Below are 23,828 nucleotides of genomic sequence, written 5' to 3'. Positions count from 1 at the left end.
TCACTTAGTATCACAACCCCCCTGAGGTAACCGTATTTTTTTGAATATGTATATGTATATATACACATATACACAACATATATATATATAATTTTGTATATATTGAACTATGTTATACACACTATAATTTTAAACCATAAAAAGTTGTATGATTGTTCTATATAAATTAATTCATATATATATATGACTTTTAAATAGCTGTGTGGCATTTCATTTATTTCATGCACATGGTTTAACTATTTCCTAGTTTATTGTATAAATTTCTTCTCCTCCTCTTGCCTGCTATTATGAATAACATGGCAGTGTATTCTGTACAAAAATATTTCCATTCCTGCCAGAGTAGCTTCTTGGTGTAAAATCAAAAATGTGGAATTCCTGGGGCAAAAGATATGTACATGACAAACTGTCTTTGAGAAAAGCTATATGAATCTGTGCCCCCAATAACAGTCAGCCAGTTTACCCTCCCCATTCTCAGCATTAAGTGCTCTCCATCTTTAATCACTCCTCATAGATCTGGGGTCAGCAACCCAGTCAGCATCTTTAGGGCTGTAGGGAAAAAAAGGTAATGAAGAATGTCTGATCAAGACTATATGTGGCCCACAAAGGGGGACATTTCTATTATCTTAGCTGTTTACAGAAAAAAAAATTTGCCAACTCCTGGATTAAAGGAAAAATAGTGTTTACTCTTGGTAATATTAGCTTTCCTTTGCTTATTTGTGAGTTCCAATAGATTTTCCATGTACATATGGGTGTTTATATTTCTTCTTTTGTCAATTACACTTCCTTCACCCATTGTCCTATTAAGTTGCTCATCTTTTTTCCTTTTTTACTCATTATAATTCTGTATATTAGAATATGTGCATGTTGTCATGTATTTCACAAATATTTTTCTCTGTGTCAATTAATCATTAAGAATGTATCTTTTATATTGCACAGAAAGTTTTAGTGTTTATGCAATCAAAGCAAATATTCCGAGAATGATAGCAGGTGCTACTTTAGATATGGTAGTAAAAGAAGTTCTCTCTGACAAGGTGACATTTGAGCAGAGAACTGAATTAAGTGAGAGAGGGAGCCATTCATATATATGGATGAAGGGGAATCCAGGCCATGTGAACAGCAAATGCCCAGACCCCAAGATAGGAGCTTTCATGGCATATTGGAGGTACTGCCGGGAGGTCACTGTGACCAAAATGGAGGGAGATTGGTAGGAGTTGAAGTTAGGTATGGAAGGATGAGAGCATGTAGAGCTGTGTAGACTATGATAAGGACATTAGATTTGATTCTGAATTCCAGTAGAAGTCTGGAGTATTATGAACAGAGGAGTGACATAATCTCACTTAAGTTTTAAAAGGATCACTTCTACTTTTGGTATCTTTTAAAAATATGTGTTATATTTTCTTGTTATAAAGTAAATGCATGTCCATTTTCAATTATATAGATAACATACAAAAAAGAACCAAGTAAGGATGATAGTATTTTAATAAGCTTTTCTGGAGACATATATATATATTTACCTTTATCTACATATATTAAGGTTGGGACATACCTTAAAGATCTTCTGGCCCAGAAATAAATCCAGGCATTTATGGTCAACTGTTCTTCAAAAAAGTTGCCAAAAACACACAATGGAGAAAAGACAGCCTCATCAATAAATGGTGTTGGGAAAACTGGATCTACACATGCAAAACAATGAAATTAGACACATCTCACACCATGTGCAAAAATCAACTCAAAATGGATTAAAGACTTAAAGGTAAGACCTCAAACTGAATGTTCTTACCACAAAGATATGACAAATTTATGAGGTCATGGATATGCTAATTACCCTGATTTCATCATTATACAGTGTATACATGTATTAAAACATCACACTGCACTCCATAAATTTTATATATATATATATATGTATGTATATATTTGCTATGTGTCAATTCAAAATAAGTAACATAGAAGAAAAGTTTCTTGACATTAGTCTAGGCAGAGATTTTTTGGATATGACCCCAAAAGCACAGACAACAAAAGGAAATATAGACAAATGGGATAGCATTAAACTAAAAAGTTTTCTGTACATCAAAGGAAACAACTGAGTCAAAAGACCACCTATGGAATGGGAAAAATACTTACAGACCATACACCTGATAAGTGGTTAATACCCAAGATATATAAAGAACTCAACTCAATAGCAAAAAGTAGTAAATAACCCAATTAAAAATGGTCAAAGAACCTGAGTAGACATTTCTTAAAAAGAAGACATACAAATGGCCAATCAGTGTATGACAAAATGTTCAACATCACTTATCATCACAAAAATGCAAATTAAAACCACATTTAGATAACATTTTGCACCTGTTAGGGTAGCAATTATCAAAAACATAAGATAACAAGTGCTTGTGAGGATGTGGAGAAAAGGGAGCCCTTGTTGGTGGGAATGTAAATTAGCACAGCCACTATGGAAAACAGTATGAATATTCCGGCCCAGAAAAAATCCAGGCATTTATGGTCATATTATCAATTACCATAAAATCCAGCAATGCCACTACTGGGTATATATCCAAAGAAAATGAAATCAGTCTGTCAAAGAGATATCTACACTCTGATGTTCATTGCAGCACTATTCACAATAGCCAAGATATGGAAGCAACCTCAAGAAAATATTTTTTATATATACTGTATATATATATATATATATATATATACACATATATGAATGATAGCATTCGTGTATATATAGTATATATATATACGAATAGCATTCATATATACTATATATATAGTATATACTATACTATATATACACGAATGCTATTCAGCCTTTAAAAAAGAATCAAATTCTGTCATTTGTGACAGTACGGATGAACCTAGTGGACATTATGCTAAGTGAAATAATCCAGACACAGAAAGAAAAATACTGTATGATCTCACTCCTATGGGGAATCTAAAAAAGTCAAACTCACAGAAGTAGAAAGTAGAATGGTGGTTTCCAGAGGATGGGGCAGGGTTTTGGGAGATGTTGGTCAAAGGATGCATCATTACACGTAGACAGGAGGACAAAGATCAAGAGATCTATTTTTTAATTTTTAAAATTTTTTTCATATTTTTATTTGTATATATTTTTTGAGATGGAGTCTTACTTTATTGCCCAGGCTGGAGTGCAGTGGTGTGATCTCAGCTCACTGCAACCTCTGCCTCTTGGCTTCAAGCGATTCTCCTGCCTCAGCCTCCTGAGTAGGTGGGATTACAGGTGTCCGCCATCACACCCAGCTAATTTTTGTATTTTTAGTAGATATGAGGTTTCACCATGTTGGCCAGGCTTGTCTCGAACTCGTGACCTCAAGTGATCCACCCACCTCGGCCCCCAAAAGTGCTGGGATTACAGGTGTGAGCTGCTGCGCCCTGCCAAGAAACCTATTGTACATCGTGATAACTATAGTTAATAACAATATATTGTGTACTTGAAAACTGCTAAGAGTAGATTTTACATGTTCCCACCACAAAAATGATACATATGTGAGATAAAGAAAGTATTAATTAGCTTGATTTAGCCATTCCAGGATGTATACATACATCAGAAATCATATTGTACACCATACAATTTTTATTTGTCATGTACAAAAAAAGATATGCCCAGCTTCTTCTGCATTTTGTGCAAAAGTATTTTGTTTTCAAACTGTCGGGCTAACTCTTGAGTGGGCGTTCTGTTTCTCCAGATTTGTCCTTGTAAATAAAAAAAAAATTAGGTCTCCTTCCTCTACTGTGATACAGTGTATGATTTATAATTTTGTTTCTGGGTTCTACTTCAAGTCAAGGCTTCTCTACACTTTCAGTTGCTGACATCAGATTGGCTTTGAAACTTTTTTTCATGTTAAGAGCAAGAAGGCTTTTGTTCTTGGAGCAGGCAGAGAGTATTGTACATTCTTTTGGCCGAGGAAACAGAATGAGCTGCGACAGTCTTAAGGACAAACATTTGTGGTAAGGATTTCTTTACCTTAGAGTAATATAAGAAATGGATTGGGGCAATGAGTGGGTCAGTCTTGGAATATTTTTATAGATAGCATCCCCCATAGCCAGTCATTTTCATTCCTGTAGTAGTTTCCCCTTTTCCCCAGAATCCCCCATTTCTAGGACCAATGATTTGCAGGACACAGTGCAGTTCTTGTAAAGGTGTATCCGTCCATACAGACCGCAATAGCCTGCTTTGGGTTTCTCTGACAGTTCTTTGTCTACTGTTCAGTTTTTTCTAAAATAATTAGGATTCCCAAGTAAAGGCAGGTGGGAATTTCTCAGCTCTGGATTAGAACTTCACCACTGTAAACCTGGAACTATTAGTATAACAAATCTGGTGTGCACCTGGGCTTCATGGGATGGCTGTACCTTGGTGTGGTTCCTATGCAATGTATGGGCCTCAGTCTCTGAGCCGTCTAGGGATTAGGACTTGAGAAATTGCCTTGTGAACTTGCATATGGTTGGCTTATAAATTTGGACAGCAGATTATTTATTTTCAGTGGGTAAAAGACCATTCCATTATTTGTGTCCAGTTCTTTTTAAGCACGCAAATTTTCCAGACCAAGAAGAACTACCTTGGTCCCCAGAAGGTAGCCGGGGGGATGTAGACTTGGAGAGCAAAGAAAAATGGGAGGTCTTGAGGGCAATCTTCCAAAAGAATATGGTGATGTTTCTCACATTTTTTAAAGCAGGGTCTCTAGTGAGGCAAAACCACATTTTATTCTTGCCTCTATAGTATTTATTTGTGGAGGTAGAAAGTTTCTGGGGAAGGAGTGGGACTGTTTATATGAAGAACCTAGAGGTCTTCTCAGAATGAAAGGATTGGAAACTCCAACCCTTCTTTTCTCTGATATGCAAGGTTCTTGAAAGTTGCTCGAGGGGCCCAAAAAGATCCTAATGAAAACTCACCAAACTTGGTGAGAAAGAGGTAGAAAGGGATGGGAGCAGCTCCCTCCCAGAGCCCTCCATCCTTCTTTTTTCATCTGAGCTGGTTACTCTGCCGGCTAGCTGCACATCTCTTTCTGAAATTCCCTTTGTCTTTGCTCCTGTATCGGATCATTATTTCCTAGATTCATTGTCTTGCTCTTCATTGATTTACTTCATCATTTTTTGGGGGAATACATTCTCTACTAACTTCTTTATATGGGTTATAAACTTTTATTAATAATAATAATAATAATTATGTCTGAAAATGTCTTAGACAATCTTTATTTTTGTTTGAGAGTCTGACACAGTATAAAGTTCCAAGCTGAAAAACCTTTTCCCCCCTGATTTTGTGTTTATTCTTCTATTAGTTTGTAGAATCCAGTGTTGCTATTGAGAAGTTCAATGTCATTTTGTTTCATTTTTTTCAACTTTAATTTTAGATAAGGGGGTACATGTGCAGATTTGTTATATGGGAATATTACATGATGCTGAGGCTTAAGGTACAGATCCTGTCATCCTGGTAGTGAGCATAGTACCCAATAGTTGTTTTTTTTTTTATCCTCCCCACCTCCCTGCACCCTCTAGTAGTCCACAATATCTGTTGTTCCCATATTAATGTCCATGTGTGCTCAATGCTTAGCTCCCTTCATAAATGAGAACATGTGGTATTTGGTTTTCTGTTCCTGCACTAACTTGCTTAGAATTATGGCCTCCAGCTCAGTGCATGTTGCTGCAAAAAATGATTTCATTCTTTTTTATGGCTGCCTAGTATTCCATAGTGTATATGTAGCACATTTTCTTTATCCCATTTACCACTGATGGGAACCTGGGTTGATTCCATGTCTTTGCTATTGTGAACAGTGAAGTGATGAACATACAAGTGCATGTGTCTTTTTGGTAGAATAATTTCTTTTGGGTACATACCCAGTAATGGGATTGCTGTGTCCAGTGGTAGAATTGTTTTAAGTTCTTTCAGAAATCTCCAGACTGCTTTCCACAGCGGCTGGACTAATTTACATTTCCACCAACAGTGTGTAAGTGTTTGCTTTTCTCTGCTGCCTTGCCAGCCAGCATCTGTTGTTTTTTGACTTTTTAGTAATAGCCATTCTGACTGGTGTGAGATGGTATCTCATTGTGGTTTTGATTTGCATTTCTCTGATGATTAGTGATGCTGAGTATTGTTTCATATATTTGTTGGCCATTTGTATGTCTTCTTTCGAAAAGTGTCTGTTCATGTCATTTGCCCACTTTTTAATGGTGTTATTTGGTTTTTACTTGTTAATTTATTTAAGTTCCCTATAGATTCTGAGTATTAGACCTTTGTCAGATACATAGTTTGCAAATATCTTCTCCCATTCTGTAGGTTGTCTGTTTGCTCTGCTGATAGTTTCTTTTGCTGTACAGAAGCTCTTTAGTTTAATGAGGTCCCACTTGTCTATTTCTGGTTTTATTGCAATTGCTTTTAGGGACTTAGCCAAAAATTCTTTACCAAGGCCAATGTCGAAAAGAGTATTTCCTAGGTTTTCTTCCAGGATTTCTATAGTTTGAGATCTTACATTAAAATCTTTAATCCATTTTTAGTTAATTTTTGCATATGGAGAAAGGTGTGGGCCCAGCTTCAATCTTCTGCATATGGCTAGCCAGTTATCTCAGCACCATTTACTGAATATGGAATTGTTTTCCCACTGCTTGTTTTGGTTGGCCTTGTCAAAGATCAGATGGTTGTAGCTGTGCAGCTTTATTTCTGAGTTCTCTATTCTGTTCCATTGGTCTAGGTATCTGTTTTTGTACCACTACCAAGCTGTCTTTATTTGTTTGTTTGTTTTTGAGACTGAGTCTCACTCTGTCACCTAGGCTGGAGTGCAATGGTATGATCTCAGCTCACTGCAACCTATGCCCCTGGATTCAAGCAATTCTCCTGCCTCAGCCTCCCCAGTAGCTGGAATTACAGGTGCCCGCCACCACGCCTGGCTGATTTGTGTATGTTTTAGTAGAGATGGGGTTTCACCATGTTGGCCAGGCTGGTCTCAAACTCCTGACCTCAAGTGATCTGACCACCTCAGCCTCCCAAAGTGCTGGGATTACAGATGTGAGCCACTGTGCCCGGCCACCCAAGTTGTTTTGTTTACTGTGGCTTTATAGTATAGTTTGAAGTTGGGTAGTGTGATGCCTCCATCTTTGTTCTTTTTACTTTGGATTGCTTTTGTTATTTGGGCTCTTTTTTGGTTTCATGTGAATTTTAGAATAGTTTTTTTTTTTTTTCTAATTGTGTGAAGAATGCCATTAGCAGTTTGATAGGAATAGCACTGAATCTGTAAATTGCTTTGGGCAGTATGGCCATTTTTATGATATTGATTCTTCCAATCCATGAACATGGAATGTTTTTCCATTTATTTGTGTCATTCCTGATTTCTTTCAGCAGTGTTTTGTAGTTCTCCTTGTGGAGACTTTTCACCTCCTTGGTTAGGTGTATTTCTAGGTATTTCATTTTCTTTGTGGCTATTGTGAGTGGGATTGTGTTCTTTATTTTTGTTTAATTTTTCATTTCCACAGGTTATTGGGGAACTGGTGGTGTTTTGTTACATGAGTAAGTTCTTTAGTGGTGATTTTTGAGATTTTGGGGACTGTGTTCTTGATTTCACTGTCAGCCTGGATGTTGTTGATGCATAGAAATGGTACTGATTTTTGTACATTAATTTTGTATCCTGCAACTTTACTTAAGCTGTCCAAATTTATAAGCCAATCATATGCAAGTTCACAAGGCAATTTCTAGGAGCCTTTTGGCAGCATCTTTAAAATTTTCTAAGTATAGATTCATATCATCAAGGAAAAGAGATTGTGTGACTTCTTTTCATACGTGGATGCTTTTTATTTCTTTCTCTTGCCTTATTGCTCTGGCTAGGACTTCCAGTACTATGTTGAATAGGAGTGGAGAGAGGGCATCCTTATCTTGTTCTGGTTCTCAAGGTGAATGGTTCCAAATTTTGCCCATTCGATATGATGTTTACTGTGGGTTTGTCATAAATGGCTGTTATTATTTTGACGTATGTTTTTTTTGATACCTAGTCTGTTGAGGGGTTTTATCATGAAGGGATGTTGGAAGTTATTGAAAGCTTTCTCTGTGCCTATTGATTCTCTGTAACAGATTTACTTCTTTCCAGCTATAAATATTTAAGTTCTCTTTCACGTCTGTGGTGTACTTTAAAATTCATAAGGATGTATACCAGTGTGGTTATTTTTGAATAATCTCATTTTGCATCTGATAGGCCCTTTTAATACAAATATTCTTGTTCTTCAGTTCCAGAAATTTTTTTTCTATTTCTTCTATTATTTCTTTGAAATATCCTTCCCCATTTTCCCTTGTGTGTGTTTTTTGTTTTTTGTTTGTTTGTTTGTTTTGACAGAGTCTCGCTCTGTCACTCAGGCTGGAGTGCAATGGCACAATCTTGGCTCACTGAAACCTCCACCTCCTAGGTTTAAGCAATTCTCCTGCCTCAGCCTCCCAGGTAGCTGGTATTACAGGCACCCGCCATCATGCCCAGCTAATTTTTGTATTTTTGTAGAGATGGGGTTTCACCATGTTGGCTAGGCTGGTCTTGAACTCCTGACCTCAGGTGACACCCCTCCTCGACCTGCCAAATTGCTGGGATTACAGGCATGAGCCACCGTGCCCAGCCTATCCTTTCCTATTTTCTCTGTTCTTTTTTTCTCCTGGATTCCTGTGGGATGTTGGACCTCCTGAATTTATTCTTCATGTCTCTTATCTTTTTTTCTCACTCAACACTGAGACAATTCCACTATACTTTGCTAGAAACTCAATTTCTCACTCTAAAATAACAATTTCACCCTTCCCTTATATCCTCAAATTTCCTACACTCACTCCTCTCTCTTCTCCTGATCACTATCATCTAATGACTTCAATTCATGACTTAGAAGAGAAAATAGATACAGAAGGTGTATTAGGGCACATTACTGGGATTACCACATGCAGAAGAGTAGGGAAGAGAAGGAAGAAGGCTTCGTGACAGAAGCCTCATGCAACCTTACAAGAAGTTCTGAAGATTGGATAATTTGCCGGAGTGGTCCCCATTTGGGACCAGGGAACTGGCCCCTGATACCCCAAGTTGTTCAGTCATTTAATGTGGGATGCCTTTGGAAGGGGCTATGACCTTGGCTAGGTAGCTCTTTTCAGCTGAGGCAATCCCTGAATAAGGCTGACAGCCAAAGACTTATCTGGCAGCCTTCTCAACAGATGGGGTAATAAGTCCTTCATTCCTGAGGGAGGATCCGAAGGGCACATTACAGTGTCTACCACATCAGCTACCTGCACCTATCAGTGTTGTCCTGATATTGGCTCGAACCAGCTAGTGAGGGCCAACTCTGCACTTCCCTTCCCAATTGTGCATTCAGTGACATTGTGTTGGTAACTTAGGACTTTTCTGTGGAAGTTTTAAAGTTTCACCAATCTTTTTCAGGTCTGAAAGCTCTCTTTCTTTTTCTCCAATTGTTCTTTGTTCACAGTATTCCGTTATTGTTTATGGATTATAATAATGATTTGAATCTTTCAGTGTGTAACCAATTAGCATTGTTTTTAAAGTTCACTGTTCCCTGAACTACGTCTGTTTCTCTCAGAGATTTTTTTTCCATTTATCATTCCTTCCATATATCGTCTCTTCAACTCTTAAAGGACCAGGCACTGTGTTAGGTGATGGGGACACAATAGTGAACAAGACACGAATAGATCCTTCTTTAGTTCATAAGCGTGATGATTGGGTTTTCATGTACATGTGTGAGATGTGCCTCCCTCAAAACTTGTTACAACATTGGCACATTACCTGTCTGACATGAAAGGAAAAAAAGACGTAAAGGGTTCCTGTTGTAGACATTTTTTTCTTGTCAGAGAAAAAACTAGTAAATATACAAATAAATAATATTATTTAAGGAAGTTGTCATTGCTATGAACGAACAAAATTCAGTGGATGGAGCATATGGGAGTAGGGGGATGTCTGTTTTAAAGAGTAGGCTGGGACCATGTCTCTGCTGTGATAGTACTTGAACAGAGACCTGAATACAATCTGGATAGCAGGCCAGGTAAACCATTGCAGTGGGAGGCAGCCCCAGGGGTGACAGACTCTGAGAAAAGAACAAGCACTCTGTGTTCCAGGAACACCAAGAAGGCCAGTGCGGTTGGAGCAAAGTGTACAAGGTTAAGTTTGACAAAGCAGGCAGGGCCCAGATCATTTCCACTGTTTGTCTTGGTCTTCTTTTGCATTTGGTGACTTCTGTCTGTTGGGGTTCTACCCGAGGAACAAGAACTAGTAAAATTTGTACATGTATATGTAGAATCTTATGTGTGTGCTTTACATTTGTGTATTATATGTGTATTTTTAAATTGTGTATTATATACATTATATACATGCATGTATAATCTATTGACAGAGTGAGACACACAGAGGCAGAGAAAGATAGAGACAGAGAAAGGGTGTTTTTGTAGTAGGTAGGTGGTTATTTCAAGAAATTGATTTTCAGGATCATGGGGTGCTGGCTAGACAAGTTTGAAATACATAAAGCAGGCCAGCAGGCTGGAAATTCTCAGGCAGGAGTTGGCACTTCAGACTTGAGGCAGAATTTCTTCTCCTTCAGGGAAATTTTAGTTTTGCTGTTAAGACCTTTCAACTGACTGGGTGAGCTACGGTTTTCACGGATAATCTCCTTTGTTTAAAGTCAACTGATTGTAGAAGTTAATCATATCTACAGAAACCTTACAGCGACACCCAGATTAGTGTTTGATTGATTAATTATAGCCTAGCCAAGTTGACACGTAAAAGTAACCATCACAGTGACTTACCTCAAACATTTGGTGATCTTAGCCTGCCTGTTCATATTTAAAGGTGAGATCTAGAAAAACTGGTGGGGGTATTTATAGGAGAAGATTGCCAACTGGAAATCATTGCTTTAGGGTGACCAAGAGGAGGTATAGAATCTTATAATGGGAAACCCCTAAATACCAGATTGGGAAGTTTTTCCCTCCAGAGGGCCTTCAATTTCCCCTGAAAAGTCTCTACTCCCTTGGGAGGAGGGGATGTGCTATGTGTGGGTGCTGTCCTTCAATAATGAGTGGATCTGGGGAGGCAGGAGGGACTTTTCCCACATTAGAGTCTTTTAATGAATGTCACTGTTTTCAGGCATGAGCCTCACTCCTACCCTTCACAGCACCTGGTGTCTCCAAATCGCAAGGCTTCCCTTTGATCCATATTCCTTTCTGTGAGCCTATCTCCCACCTCATCCTAAGCTAGGGTTCCCTGAACATTTACTCGTGACTTTATCTACTTTTGACCTTCCAAAAATAGTGGAAATAGTGTGTTTCATCTGCCATTTCAAACTACACAGACTAATTATTGCATGAAACAGCCTTTAAACATTGAAGGGAAGGGAAGGAAGGAAGTGTCTTTCTTTGTATCCTGAAGAACCACAGTGGCCTGGGAGAGATCTGAAATAGCAACAGCCACAGAGCCAGTGACTGAGATGTAGCCCAAATGCTATAGACCTCTGGGTTTCAGTGGACCCCCAAGGTCCCTGGATCCATGGCTTGGTCTGAATATGGGTAGTGGCGGTGAAACTCTCCTCCAACTACAAGGGTATTTCAAGTCATGCCAAAATATCAATATGCTATTAAAATGGAGATATGGTTATCATCTTCTTCCCAATATTATAACGTGCTGTTCCTCCTGGGGGAGGCTCAGATGAGGCTGTTCTGTCCTTCTGGGTTGAGTGCCTCCAGACAGGATGATTGAGAATGAAGATTCTGGGTCGAACAAATTATCACAGGAAGGGTAGGCTCCTAAGAAAAGAAATCTGGCTTGGATGGAAAAGGAGGAAGGAAGCAGAAGGAACCTAAACCAGAGAAAAGGAAGTGGTCAGGTTAAAGGGAAAACATTGGAAATTGGGCCTAAGAATCTCCCAGCACCTATTTCTCTCCTCTCATCATCCTCCATCACAACTTCATTCTCATGCCCCCATTTTAATGCCCACACCCTAGTCTAAATTTATTCCATCAGGGTCCTCTGAAAGAAGACCAAGGACACAAACAGACTCTGAAAGAACAGACAAATGACTAGGAAACAGAAAAAGATGCTCGACCACACAAGTAACCCAGAACTAGCTATTTCAACAACAATAAGAGGCCTTGGAAAGTTTGTCCAGTTTGTCCTGAGAATACTTTCAAAATGAGGGTATCTCTAGCTTGAAATTTTAATACAGGATATTCTCTGTGCACATCCAAAGATTAGATTTCAGATAAAAATGACAACGTTCTTAGGAGAAAAAATATTGTGTTAGTTTTAAAATATCAGGGTTTCAATATTTCTATATTTAAAAAACATGGTATCTATCAACTGATGAATGAATAAACAAAATGTGGTCTAGCCATACAATGAAGTATTATTCAGCCTTAAAACGGAATGAAATACTAATACATGCTACAGCATGGTTAAACCTGGAGAACATGCTAAGTGAAAGAATCCAAATATAAAAGTTACATATTACAGGATTCCATCTACATGAAATGTCCAGAATAGGTAGATCCATTGAGACAGAAAATAGATTAGTGGTTTCCTAGGGCTGGTGGTGATGTGGGGCCTTAAGAAGTGACAGCTAAAGGGTACAGGTTTCTTTTGGGGACGATGAGATGTTCTAAAATTAGATTGTAATGGTTGTACATCTCTGTGAATATATTAAAACCATTGAATTGTACACTTTAAATGGGAGAATTGTATGGCATGTGCATTCTATCTCAATAATGCTGTTACAATAAAAAATATGATACTCTGGAATATTGGAATCCTTAAAATTGGTACAGTAATTGCTAAGAGGTGAATCTCTTCATGGATTGGGAGACTAGACTTTATAAGCTTTAAAAGCACTAAGATTCCTTTAAGACAGAGGAAGACTGGGAATTACAGAATTTTGTTCTGGCGTAATGTTAACAAGCTACAGATCTGCAAAATTATAATTCATTGGTATGGTTGTTTTCATTTCAGAAATGCTAGGATTAGAGTCAGCCAACTTACAGTCTAGATCTAGTTATGCTTTGGACAAACGGCACAAATTTGGGCAACTGAGCTCCTCAAAACCTCAGTCTCCTCACCTGGAATGTGGCAATAAATAAACTGGGCCTTCCTTGTACATGTGTTGGGAGGATCAAATGAGATGACAGATGAAAAAGTGCTTACAAACATTATGCAAATGAAGATGGTATACTTATTATTAATTTTGTAATTATTAGTAGTAACAGCAACTGTATATCAAATTAAGATGGTAAACTGCTCATCATGTAAAGACTTGATTCTTTAAATTTGTCCTTATATGAACTAAACAACATGTCTTACATACTAAGTCCTCTTTGTACATTTCTTATTGGTCATCGTTGCCTAAGAATATATATTTTTGAGAAATAACCAGGTCATACGTACAATTATGGACCTTAGCGTGAGTCTATTACCTATACTTTTATCTTCATGTGACCTATATAACCAGTCTGGTAAAACTAGTTTTGTTAGGTCAAGCTGTTTAACTTGGTCATCTAGCTGTTTAACTTGGTCATCTTTTCAGATGGCAGTCTTCAGTCCCAATTCATGTCAGTAAATATTTGATTGGGTGGCACAGAAATTCAGAAAGAAACAAGCTATTCCCATTTCATTGAGCCTAAACTCATCATGCCTAATGTGGAAAGAGGCAGTTCTAGCTAAAAATTAAAGAAAGAGTTGGGAAGTTATGATTCCAAACTCCTACTCCTGACTCTAATTTTGCCCCAAGCAGTTAACATTTACATTTCCAATATATCATCATCGTTTGAGCAAGTACTCAAAGCATTTCATTTACAGAAGTAGTTGTTTGCTCTACTATAAATATAATTGCATTGGAAATATTCTTAAACTTTTTACACAGCCTTTGGCCATCAGAACAGAGCAAGGATTTTTATTTTTATTTTTATTTTGAGACAGGGTCTCACTTTGTCACCAAGGCTAGAGTGCAGTGGCACAATCGTGGCTCACTGCAGCCTCAATCCCTGACCTCCAACCAGGCTCAGGTGAGCCTCCCACTTCAGACCCCAGAGTAGCTGGGACTACAGGGATGCACCACTACACCCAGCTAGTTTTTGTATTTTTTATAGAGACAGGGTCTCCCTTTGTTGCTCAGGCTGGTCTTGAACTTCTGGGCTCAAGTGATCCTCCTACCTTGACCTTCCAAAGTACTGGGATTACAGGCGTGAGCCACCGCGTCTGACCCAGAGCAAGTTTTAAAGCGGCTACTTCTTCTAAAGCACAACAGAAATCATATTTACCTCTGAAACAATATTTTCTTCAGAAAGGAAAGTTTTGGCCTTTAAAATGGCAACAAATTGAAGATCTATAAATGGAAACATATAAGAATAAAATTTCTGAGGAATTTCCTGAGAAGGGGTAAACATTAAGTCAATGTCAGGGCGTGGATTCAGGTCAATTCATTGACCAATCTCTTTGGGCTTACTTAGCTGAGGGTGTCAAAGTGACTCCCTTGCATTTAACATACTTTTCAGGATTTTTACATACATCTAAGAAGCCTCCATGATGCCAATCTGGAGTTAGATTATAATGTATTAGTCATAACGTATTAGTTTGGATTTTTTTGGTTGCAAATGATAGAACCCCAACTGTAAGCTAGTTTAAGCACAAAAGAAAATTTATTGATCTATGTAACTGAAAAATCTAGTGGGTGGATATTTCTTCAGTCATGGCTGGATCCAGATGTTCAAATAATATCATTGGGAATCTGTCTCTTTACATGTATCAGCCCTGTTTTCATGATATTGGTTTCATTTTCAGGCAGCCTGTCTTTGCGGCCTTAGGTTTACCTCATCTTTGTAACTAACAATTCAGTGAAGATAATCTCTACCTTTCATTGGTTCCAGAAATTACTGGGATTGTGTATCATTGCTTCAAACTTATCACAGTGGCCATAGGGACAGAATACACTCATTTATTTGGCCTGGACTACCCTCCTGCCCTGAAGCAGGGGTTTGCTGGAAGTCTCATCTGTGTCACATGGATTTAGAATGGAATAGGGAGACTCTCCATGGGAATGTTGAAGTACATAGATGCCAACTAGGCAGGCAAAAACTACCAATGTCCCCTGCATACATGGCAAAGAACCTAATGTTTGAAACTTGATATAGTCCTTTATATAATCTTAAGTAATTTATATAAATTGTGAGGTTGCTATTATCCTTATTCTATAAATGAGGAGTTTTCATTTGGTAACCCCCTCACATGTCAATAGACTTCCTGAATTCTGTAGAACCTCTCAAAATCAAAGGTAGTAAGGATATTTTTACTTTTATTGCCTACCTCCATTTTCAGCATTTCAGAGGTTCTGGTTTCTCAAAACCTATGCCTAATTTACTATAATGAAATAATATTCCAGGCCAAGGTGGGCAGATCACTTGAGGACAGGAGTTGGAGACTAGCCTGGCCAACATGGCGAAACCCCGTCTCTACTAAAAAAAAATACAAAAATTAGCCAGGCATGGTGGCATGCAACTGTAATCTCACCTACTTGGGAGGCTGAGGCATGAGAATCGCTTGAGCCCGGGTGGTGGAGGTTGCAGTGAGCTGAGATTGCGCCACTGCGCTCCAGCCTGGGTGACAGAGCAAGACTCTGTCTCAAACAAAAACAAAAGACTCTGTCTCAAACAAAAAGAAAAGAAGAGGAGAGGTGAGGAGAGAAGAGAAGAGAAAGAAGGAAGGAAGGAAAGAAAGAAAAGAAAGAAAAAGAAGGAAGGGAGGGAGGGAGGGAAGGGAGGGAGGGTATTCCCTGTTACTCAAATTCCCTGTGTCCTACTCAGGAGTGGTAAGATTTAGGCAAATGATGTAACACACCTTACCACATCACATTAGAGAGAGGAATTTGGTATAAGGCTGGTTTATCCTTAGACTTCATCCAAGGGCATTAATGAAATAATACCAAAGGGCCTTATTTCCAAAAGAGTTAGTTACATTGTAAGGCCCCAAAGACTGCATTATAGAGTAGTGCAGATGAATCTGAATGTGCTATGCAAATTAGAGACTGAGTTACAGCTATGCATCTTTTTCTTCAGACCTGAAAAACCCTGAGGTTAGTGTTCTTTCCAATAAGGGTTGGCAGTAAAATTAAGACTGATGTTCACTCATTGTTACTTTATTCACCCATTCAGGTAACCCACATTTTGAGGGCCCACTATATGCCAAGCCCTGGAAGACAGTGCTTAATAAGACATTTCTTCTGGCATCAAGGGCCTCAGAATATTTCTGAGTGATAGACCTGCAAACAATTGCAACACATGATAAGAATCAGCTTGAGAAAGGTAGGATGAACGGGCATGAAAGAAGGTGTTTGGTTCAGGGAGTCTAACAAAACTTCAGAGAAGAGGTAATTATTTTCAATGACTGCATAATTAATGATTTTATGGATGACACAGAAGGAGCTCATGTGAGCTTAGACTTTCTCTCCCTCTCTCATATTTGGCTGTCATCTATCCATCCACTCCATGTTTTTTCCAGCATTCTTTCAATGCTTATAGATGGCATGTAGTTGAAATTATACTACATATTCATCTTGCACGCAGATAAGTCAATCAACATAAGGTCATGATCATTTTCTCATGTTCTTAAAAATCCTTCAATAATTTCATTTTAAAAATTAGACTTTTAAAGATAATTCTAGATTCATAAGCAGCTGTAAGAAATAATACACAGAGGCTGGGCGCGATGGCTCACGCCCGTAATCTCAACACTCTGGGAGGCCGGGGCGGGCGGATCACCTTAGGTCAGGAGTTTGAGACCAGCTTGGCCAACATGGCAAAACCCCATCTCTACTAAAAATACAAAAATTAGCCAGTGTGGTGGCACGTGCCTGTAATCCCAGCTACTCAGGAGGCTGAGGCAGCAGAATTGCTTGAACCCAGGAGGCAGAGTTTGCAGTGAGCTGAAATCGTGCCACTGCACTCCAGCCTGGGTGAAGAGCAGACTCCAACTCAATAAAAAAAAAAAAAAGAAAGAATACAGAGAGATCCTGTATACCCTTTACCAAGTTTCCCCCAATGGTAACATCTTGCAAAACTACAGTACAATATCACAAGCAGAATATTGGCATTGATAGAATTAAATACAGAACAGTTCCATCACTACAAGGAATGGCATTTTTGATAACTGATATGCTTAACAATCCATTTTATGCATTTATGGATAAAAAATCCATAAAACCCATTATGGACAATGGATTTATGGATATCCATTTATGGATGCATCATAATTTATTATCTGCTATTGTTTGACATGTGGGTTGCTTCCAATTTGGGGCTATAATTAATAATGCTTTGCATACAAACTTTTGTCAAAAACCTCTGATTATTTCTGTAGGAGAGATCCTCAAGTTAAAGGGTATGTACATTTTAAGGTTCACAATTTGTTGAAAAGACTATTCTTTCTCCATTGAATTGTCTTGGCACCATGGTCAAAAATAATTTACCTTAGATGCAAGGGTTTTCTCTGGATTCACAGTTCTATTCTATTGATCTATAAGTCTATCCTTATATTAGTATCACACTGATTTGATTATTGCAGCTTTGTAGTAAGGTTTGAAATCAGGAAGTGTGAGTCCTCTTTGTTTTTTTTTTCAAGATTGTTTTGGCTATTCTCAATCCCTTGAAGGATATTATTTTTTTGGCTACCTTATTTCTTTGTAAATAACCTCCCATTTGTGATTTGACTTTTGTTTATGTTTTTAATTATACAGAAGTTTAAATTTTTTCTTCTTTGATTTTTGTATTTTTCACATACATAGAAAACATTCTTTTATATTGTTAAGTTTCTAATAGCTTTCTAAACCTAAAGTTATTTTTCCATTTATTTCCTTCTTTTATAAAAAATGGAATTACAAAAATAACAATTGCTCACTGTAAAAAGTTTAACATAATTACTTATTGGGCAAAAAACATGAGATTTCTCCTATAACCAAGTGCTTTCCAATTTCACTTTACAGAGATCAACACTAGTAGCAGTTTTTATCCTTCCCAATCATTTTCTATCCCCACACACATGTATAGTGTTTAAAATAAGGGATCAAACAATAAACATTGTTTTGCATCTTACTTTTTTACACTTGACAACATAGCAGGGCATCTGTCCATATGCAGATCAATCTCATTTTTAAATTATGCTATGGAAACTCTTTCCCGTTGTTAGATTTTAAAAATGTCTTCCTAGGTTGTTATTTAGTACTTTTATAGACTACCCCTCATTTGTGTCTTATTTATTTTTAACTTATTTTACAACAACTGCCACATCAGTAGAATTCTTAATGTCATCCTACCCACAGTAGTGCGGAAATTTTAACTATTTGCTCCTCTACCCTGTGCACATATTCAAGAGAGAGGCTGGCAAACATTCTGCCTGGTTGACTTAACACATTCAAATAGCTTACACATTCAGATAAAAATATATAAATCAACTCTGAGAAGTTGAAAAAGCAAGGCGAGGGGAAGAGGTGTGTGCTTGTAGGGGGGACGTGTGTGTGTGTGTGTGTGTGTTCCTCCCCTACTCACTCTGCCTTTTGCACTTGCCTACCCCCACTTTCCTCGGGTATAAATTGGCGATTCCTCATAAGAGATCTACTTGGAATGATTGGCCTGTATAATATTAATCCACTCTCCTGCCAGAAAATTTTGAAAAGGATAAGTATTAAAGAGAAAAGTGGCATGTGGCATTTGCAATTCACATCAGGACTTCTAAGCATTAGAGCAAAATTGGGGCGAATCCCTATGGCATTAGCTCAGCTTCAGACACACATTTTTTTTAAATGCTAACACCCCTGGCCTCTCCTCAGCCGGCTACTGCTTCACAAGCAGGGCTCCCTCAGGTCCTGCATACCGTTTTCCTTCCAGGCACTGCGGAGCTCCATCTTCCCTCGGCCCAGTCCCTGAGTGCTTTGGGTTCAGGGCAAGGAAGGAACTCTAGCTCCTTTCATTTTCCGTTTGGCTTCTTAAACGGGTTGCCTCCTCTTGCCTTTCCGTTTTCTCGTGTCCTCTCTAAAGCGTGTCAAGTCTCCCATGCCCATGGCAGATGGCAGCTCAAGTGTCTATACAGGAGGCTTGGCGTTTGGGACCTGAAGGGCGTGGGACTTGGCATATCCAAAGACTGAGATCAGAGTATGTCTGTGTGTTTGTTTGCATCCTCGGAGGACATATTTCGGCTTCAGCACAGGACCTTTCAGACTATTCAGGGCTAGTATCCTCTTCGGGCAAAGACAGCAGCCCTGACAGGGCCACCTGCATGTGCTCACACAGTGTAACTCCCTTGCGCCGAGTCTTTGCCCAGGTGGATACTGGCCAGAATGCTAAGGAACCGCCAAGACTTGCATGAGTTGCCATGAGAGTGCGAGGCTGGGCTGTCTCCTCCCACCACAAGTGCTAGCCTAGGCTGGCCTTTCGTCCCTCGAAAATGGGAATCTCTGCAGAAATTCTCTCTTTTGGCTCCTTGCGTCCCTCCTCCACAGCCCCCGCCTCCTTTCATCCACCGGTGGCTAAGCGGGGGCGTGGGTGTGCGCACCCAGGGAGAGTTGCCCTCGCAGCGGCGGGGGCCAGAGCGCTCCGCCAGAGCCCCAAACTCCTAACAAGTTCCTGGACTCCGCGCGCGCGGAGCTCTCGGGCCTCTGCGCCTCTGTCCCTACTAGTGGGGCTCCGGAGGACTGGCGGCCGCGGCGCAGCCGGGCTGAGTGGGGCCAGGGGCTGTACCCCTCCGGCAGTGCCTGAGTGCCCAGCGGGGGCGCGCGGGTCAGAGCTGGGCAGCTGCTGGCTGGAGTAGCGGCCCTGCCCGGCTCTCCAGCGTGAGGATGGCAGCGGCAGGGGCCCGGCCCTACCTGGGTTCGCCAAGGCGGGCGGCCAGGCACATGCCCCAAGCTGCCGCTTCGGCGCGTTGGACCTCAGTGTCCTGCGGCAGGATCCCAGGCCTGCCCCAGAACCCAAATGGCTGCACTTTCATGCCGATAGCCCAGGCGATCCCTCTGCAGGTGGACATGGCCATGGCCCTGCAGCGCGTGAGGATTGCCGAGAAGTACGGGAAGAACTACCTCTGCCTCCTGCAAGCAGTCTTCGTGGCAGGTAAGTCCCCTCCTCTCATCTCCTCCCCGGCGGCCTCGGGCTGTCTTGCCCTTCTTCTCACCCGCTGCCTCCCCAGCCCGCCCGGGTTTTCTTTATTTTCCAGTCCACACCCCTCCCCGCGCGCACTTTATTTTCCAGTCTATACAACCCCCCCACCCCGCCCGCCCGCCCGCCCGCCGCGCACACACACTTTCCTGCTGCAGTGGCGCTCCTAGTCACGAACTCGCTGGGTCATCCGTTCTCTGTTCCTCTGGCCAGCTGCCGCGCTGCAGGCGTGCAGCTCTGGTCTCAGCTCGCAGGAGGTGAGATCAGGAGCTCTGGTCCCGCAGGAGGACCGTGGGAAAGTGCAGGAAGCAGTATGAAACTGTCTCTGCCATTGCTGGTTCAGGTCTCCTATCCCCTTCTCACCCACTTTGGTGCGTCTCCGGAGAAGTGGGAATAGAGTGTATCTTCCCACACTGCATCTCACACACCAGAACCCAGCCTCTTTGAGGAGTGCACTTCCCTTGTAATATTCCCTGAAGCTGAAAAAGCAATTTTTTTTGTTTTTGTTTTTCCCATAACGCATGTGGAGGAAACCAAGTCAAAAAGGCACTCGGGTTCGGAAACAAGCAGCAGGGCCGTGGCAGGGCAGGTGGGGGAGGAGTTGTAGGGAAACAGCTGCTGCCACTGACTTGGGCTTTGCACCCAGAAAAGCGCATCTTTTCATCTTGGTCCATGAGCTTCTTGCTTCCCTACAAAGGCAAAAGCTCTTGTTTGTCTGGAAGGACAAACAAAAGCAAAGACAAGTAACTCACAAAGTCTTTACGGCCGCTGCCATGGTTTGATTAAGGGGAGTAAGTGGGGTAACATGGACTTGGTCAGTTGCCATTCGTGATACACTCACATTTAGCAAGCTGAAGTTGCCCGGCTTTGGGGTTGATGCAGCAGGGAGGATGCTGCAGGCTGTGGGGCTGCGTTCCTATGGGGCCATTCTGACTGGGGCACTGGGGCTGCCTCAGAACAGAGTGCAACTCTGAGACCTGAAGTTCAGCCAGAGCTTTTCAGAGAAGTCTGCAAGGTGCTGCAATTGATGTGCGCGCCTTCCTGTGCACCCAAGGTAGTTTTGACTTAGTAGGTTCTAAGCCTTGCAGTGGAAGTTTTGGTATTCAAAAAATAGACTTGGGGGCAATTTCCCACAGATCAGATAGCCACAACACTTGTTGCAAATATACCTCCCTATTCAGTGCTATCCACAAATCTAAAGGAGGCCATGCAAACATCTTCAGTTAGACCAGAGGAATTAATTCAAGGCTGTGGTCTGTGCATCTTCATCACACAGAACTCTTTGGTCTTGCTTGTTTTGTTTTGAGCTGGTCGATATTATTTTCTAGATGTAATAAATCATTAAGGGCAATGTGGTGATGGGGCACAAACTAGTTCCGGTCTTAAGAGCAATTTAAATAGTTTTTGGAGACTACAAAAAAATCTTGCTGAAACATTCCGTGCAGTACAGTAGAAAGTACTTTGCGTTTTGTTCTCATTTACCTTCTGCATCATCTTGGGAGCTTAAAAAAAAAAAAAACTCCTTTGGAGGAATGCATGCTTATGCTTAATCACAAAGGTTAAATTAGTTATGTTATGAAATGTAAGTTGATATTTTTGCTGCTAGTGATTTCTCTTATTTCTAGAGTTGTGTGATGTTTCATCTGTTCACACTTTTGAAGGCTCCTACATGTTGACAGGCCCCCATTCCTGTGGCATTACAATGTGTCATAACACCTAAATGACACCAGTTGCTGTGCTGTGTTTTTACCTGGGCTTGCAATACCTTTCTACCTTTTCAGCATTTGCCCTGGAAGGGATTTGTAGCCATGTGATTAGAGTACACACTACAGTACAACAATTTTAAATGTAAAATGGATTTCCATATACTTCGAAGCTATTTATATATTAAAATATGTTTACAAAGTTTTTCATTGTGGTAAATAACTTTCTGAACAATCACGTCAAAAATGACCATTGTGGATTGCTCAGGCCCAGAAATTATGCTACAGTGTAATAAGCTAATGACATATGTGTGTGCAGAATCTTCCCTGGGGCAACCAGAAGAGAAAATGATTGGCTTCACTTAGGGAGTTAGGGGAAGACTTGATGGAGAGAGTGATGCATGAGTTGAATCTTGAGAGATGCACACAAATGTCCAGCTGGACAGCGGGTGGGGATTGAACGTGGTAGGGATAGGTGGGTGAATGGTATTCCAGGCAAGGAAATAAGATATGCAAAGACAAGCAGAGAGAGGAAAGCAGAGTAGGTTTGGGGAATTGTAAATTCCTTTTAAATGACTGGAGTGTAAAATATGGGGGGTAAAGGAGAGAGAGAGATTTGGAGAGGTAGGAGGGGCCTCGTAAGGCATGTTGAGTGGTTTTACTTTATTTCCAGAGCAATCGGAAGCCACTGGAGTGTTGTAAGCAGGGCAATAGAGAAAGCTGCTGCATATGATTGAACAGGTTGTGCACTGCAAAACCCCTAGGGCCTCCACTGACCCAGACCACACCAGGAATGACGCCCTTACTATGGCTGTACAGTGCACAGTATACACAGTGGTCAACAGCAGCTATGAATGGTGGAACTTTTTGCTTTCACAAAGATCATTCAAGTTGTGTGGAGGATTCAGTGTGTAGCTTATGCCGTGGAGAGGAAGAAGACGAGATAAAATGACTAGCTAGAACACAGTTGAAGTAAGCTGGCTCTGAGTGGATAGAAGCATGGACTGTCACTTCTGGGGATGAGGAGAAGGGGAGAGGTCTGAGAGCAATTAAGAGGGTAAATTGATTTGACTTGGTGACTAGTCGTGGTGTTGGAGGGACAGGGAGGAGACTAGGTTAATTTCAGGTTTCTGGTTAGGGTGACTGAATGGAAAGAGATACCATTAACACAGGGAATGGAAGAGGAAGAGGTGGTTTGATTTTCAATTTTGGGTATGTGGTTTCTGTGGAACATTCAGGTAGAGCTGACGAATGGGTCTGCAGCTGGGAAGAAGTAAATGTTATTTCTTATTCTCATCATCTATAGGGTTCATTAAACATCTCCTGGCACTGAAGTTCTTTCCTTAAATCTACTTCTCCATGGGCTATATTGATAACTCAGCAAGTCTAGTACAGAAGTAGGCACACATTATAAAATTACCTTTCAGACTTGTTCTTTATATTTTCCCTCACACATTTCTTTACCTGATGATGAAAAAAAATGAAAAAAAGAAACGTCTTGTATTCATCACAGGAGGAAAGAATGTAAGCTATTCTGATCTAATGTAACCTCAGATAACTTACATAACTAGTTGTGAAAACCTGTTCACTGCAAATTTTACTCATCAGAGTATAGCTCAGGGAGATATGTAAATCACAACAAAATTTATTCAGTGTGCATTCCAGTATGGTGTGAAGATTTATTTCAATGATGATGGGTCATCTATTAGGCCACACGATACTGTGAGTGTTCCACATAACTGATTTTTCTGGGTAACTGAGGTTCAACACTTTTAGTGCCTGACTTTTTCCCCTTAAAATATGTACCCATTTTGGATGAGAAACTTTTCAAAAATACTGTTTACCTTCCTGACCCCTGAACCTGGAAATAATTGCATCCTTTTTTGATGGGTTAAGATTGTCCTTATAATAGCATTAGTTCTTTCAATGTGCTGTATTCAGTGCTGCCTCTGGGCTCCTAAACTGTGGAGGGCTGTTTG

The 23,828-nt window shown here is 40.3% G+C and overlaps 1 protein-coding gene and 1 non-coding gene across 4 annotated transcripts in view; both read left to right on the top strand.

Annotated features, from left to right (window-relative positions):
• The first annotated feature begins 1,533 nt into the window (after positions 1-1,533).
• The window catches only part of MCF2 (MCF.2 cell line derived transforming sequence), a 129,999-nt gene continuing 107,704 nt past the window's right edge, over positions 1,534-23,828 (top strand). For 2 of the 3 annotated variants that reach the window (XM_019018800.4, XM_055377038.2), the window contains exon 1: positions 3,887-3,969. Coding sequence is in view for 1 of the 3 variants with exons in the window: in XM_055377036.2 (XP_055233011.2) it covers positions 16,286-16,309; positions 20,011-20,101 (115 nt within the window). In the remaining 2 variants the exon portion in view is untranslated. Of the gene's footprint in view, positions 1,754-3,886; positions 3,970-16,159; positions 16,310-20,010; positions 20,102-23,828 lie in introns of those variants that run through there. The other variant, XM_055377036.2, reaches the window with a different exon arrangement.
• LOC115932561 (small nucleolar RNA U13) lies at positions 9,671-9,774 on the top strand. The gene has a single exon (XR_004068826.1). It is a non-coding gene; the product is annotated as a small nucleolar RNA U13 (small nucleolar RNA).

Source organism: Gorilla gorilla, chromosome X (genome assembly GCF_029281585.2).
Source record: "Gorilla gorilla gorilla isolate KB3781 chromosome X, NHGRI_mGorGor1-v2.1_pri, whole genome shotgun sequence".
Lineage (NCBI taxonomy): Eukaryota > Metazoa > Chordata > Mammalia > Primates > Hominidae > Gorilla > Gorilla gorilla.
The sequence above is the reverse complement of the archived record's forward strand: the minus strand, read 5'-3'. Positions and strand labels throughout refer to the sequence as shown.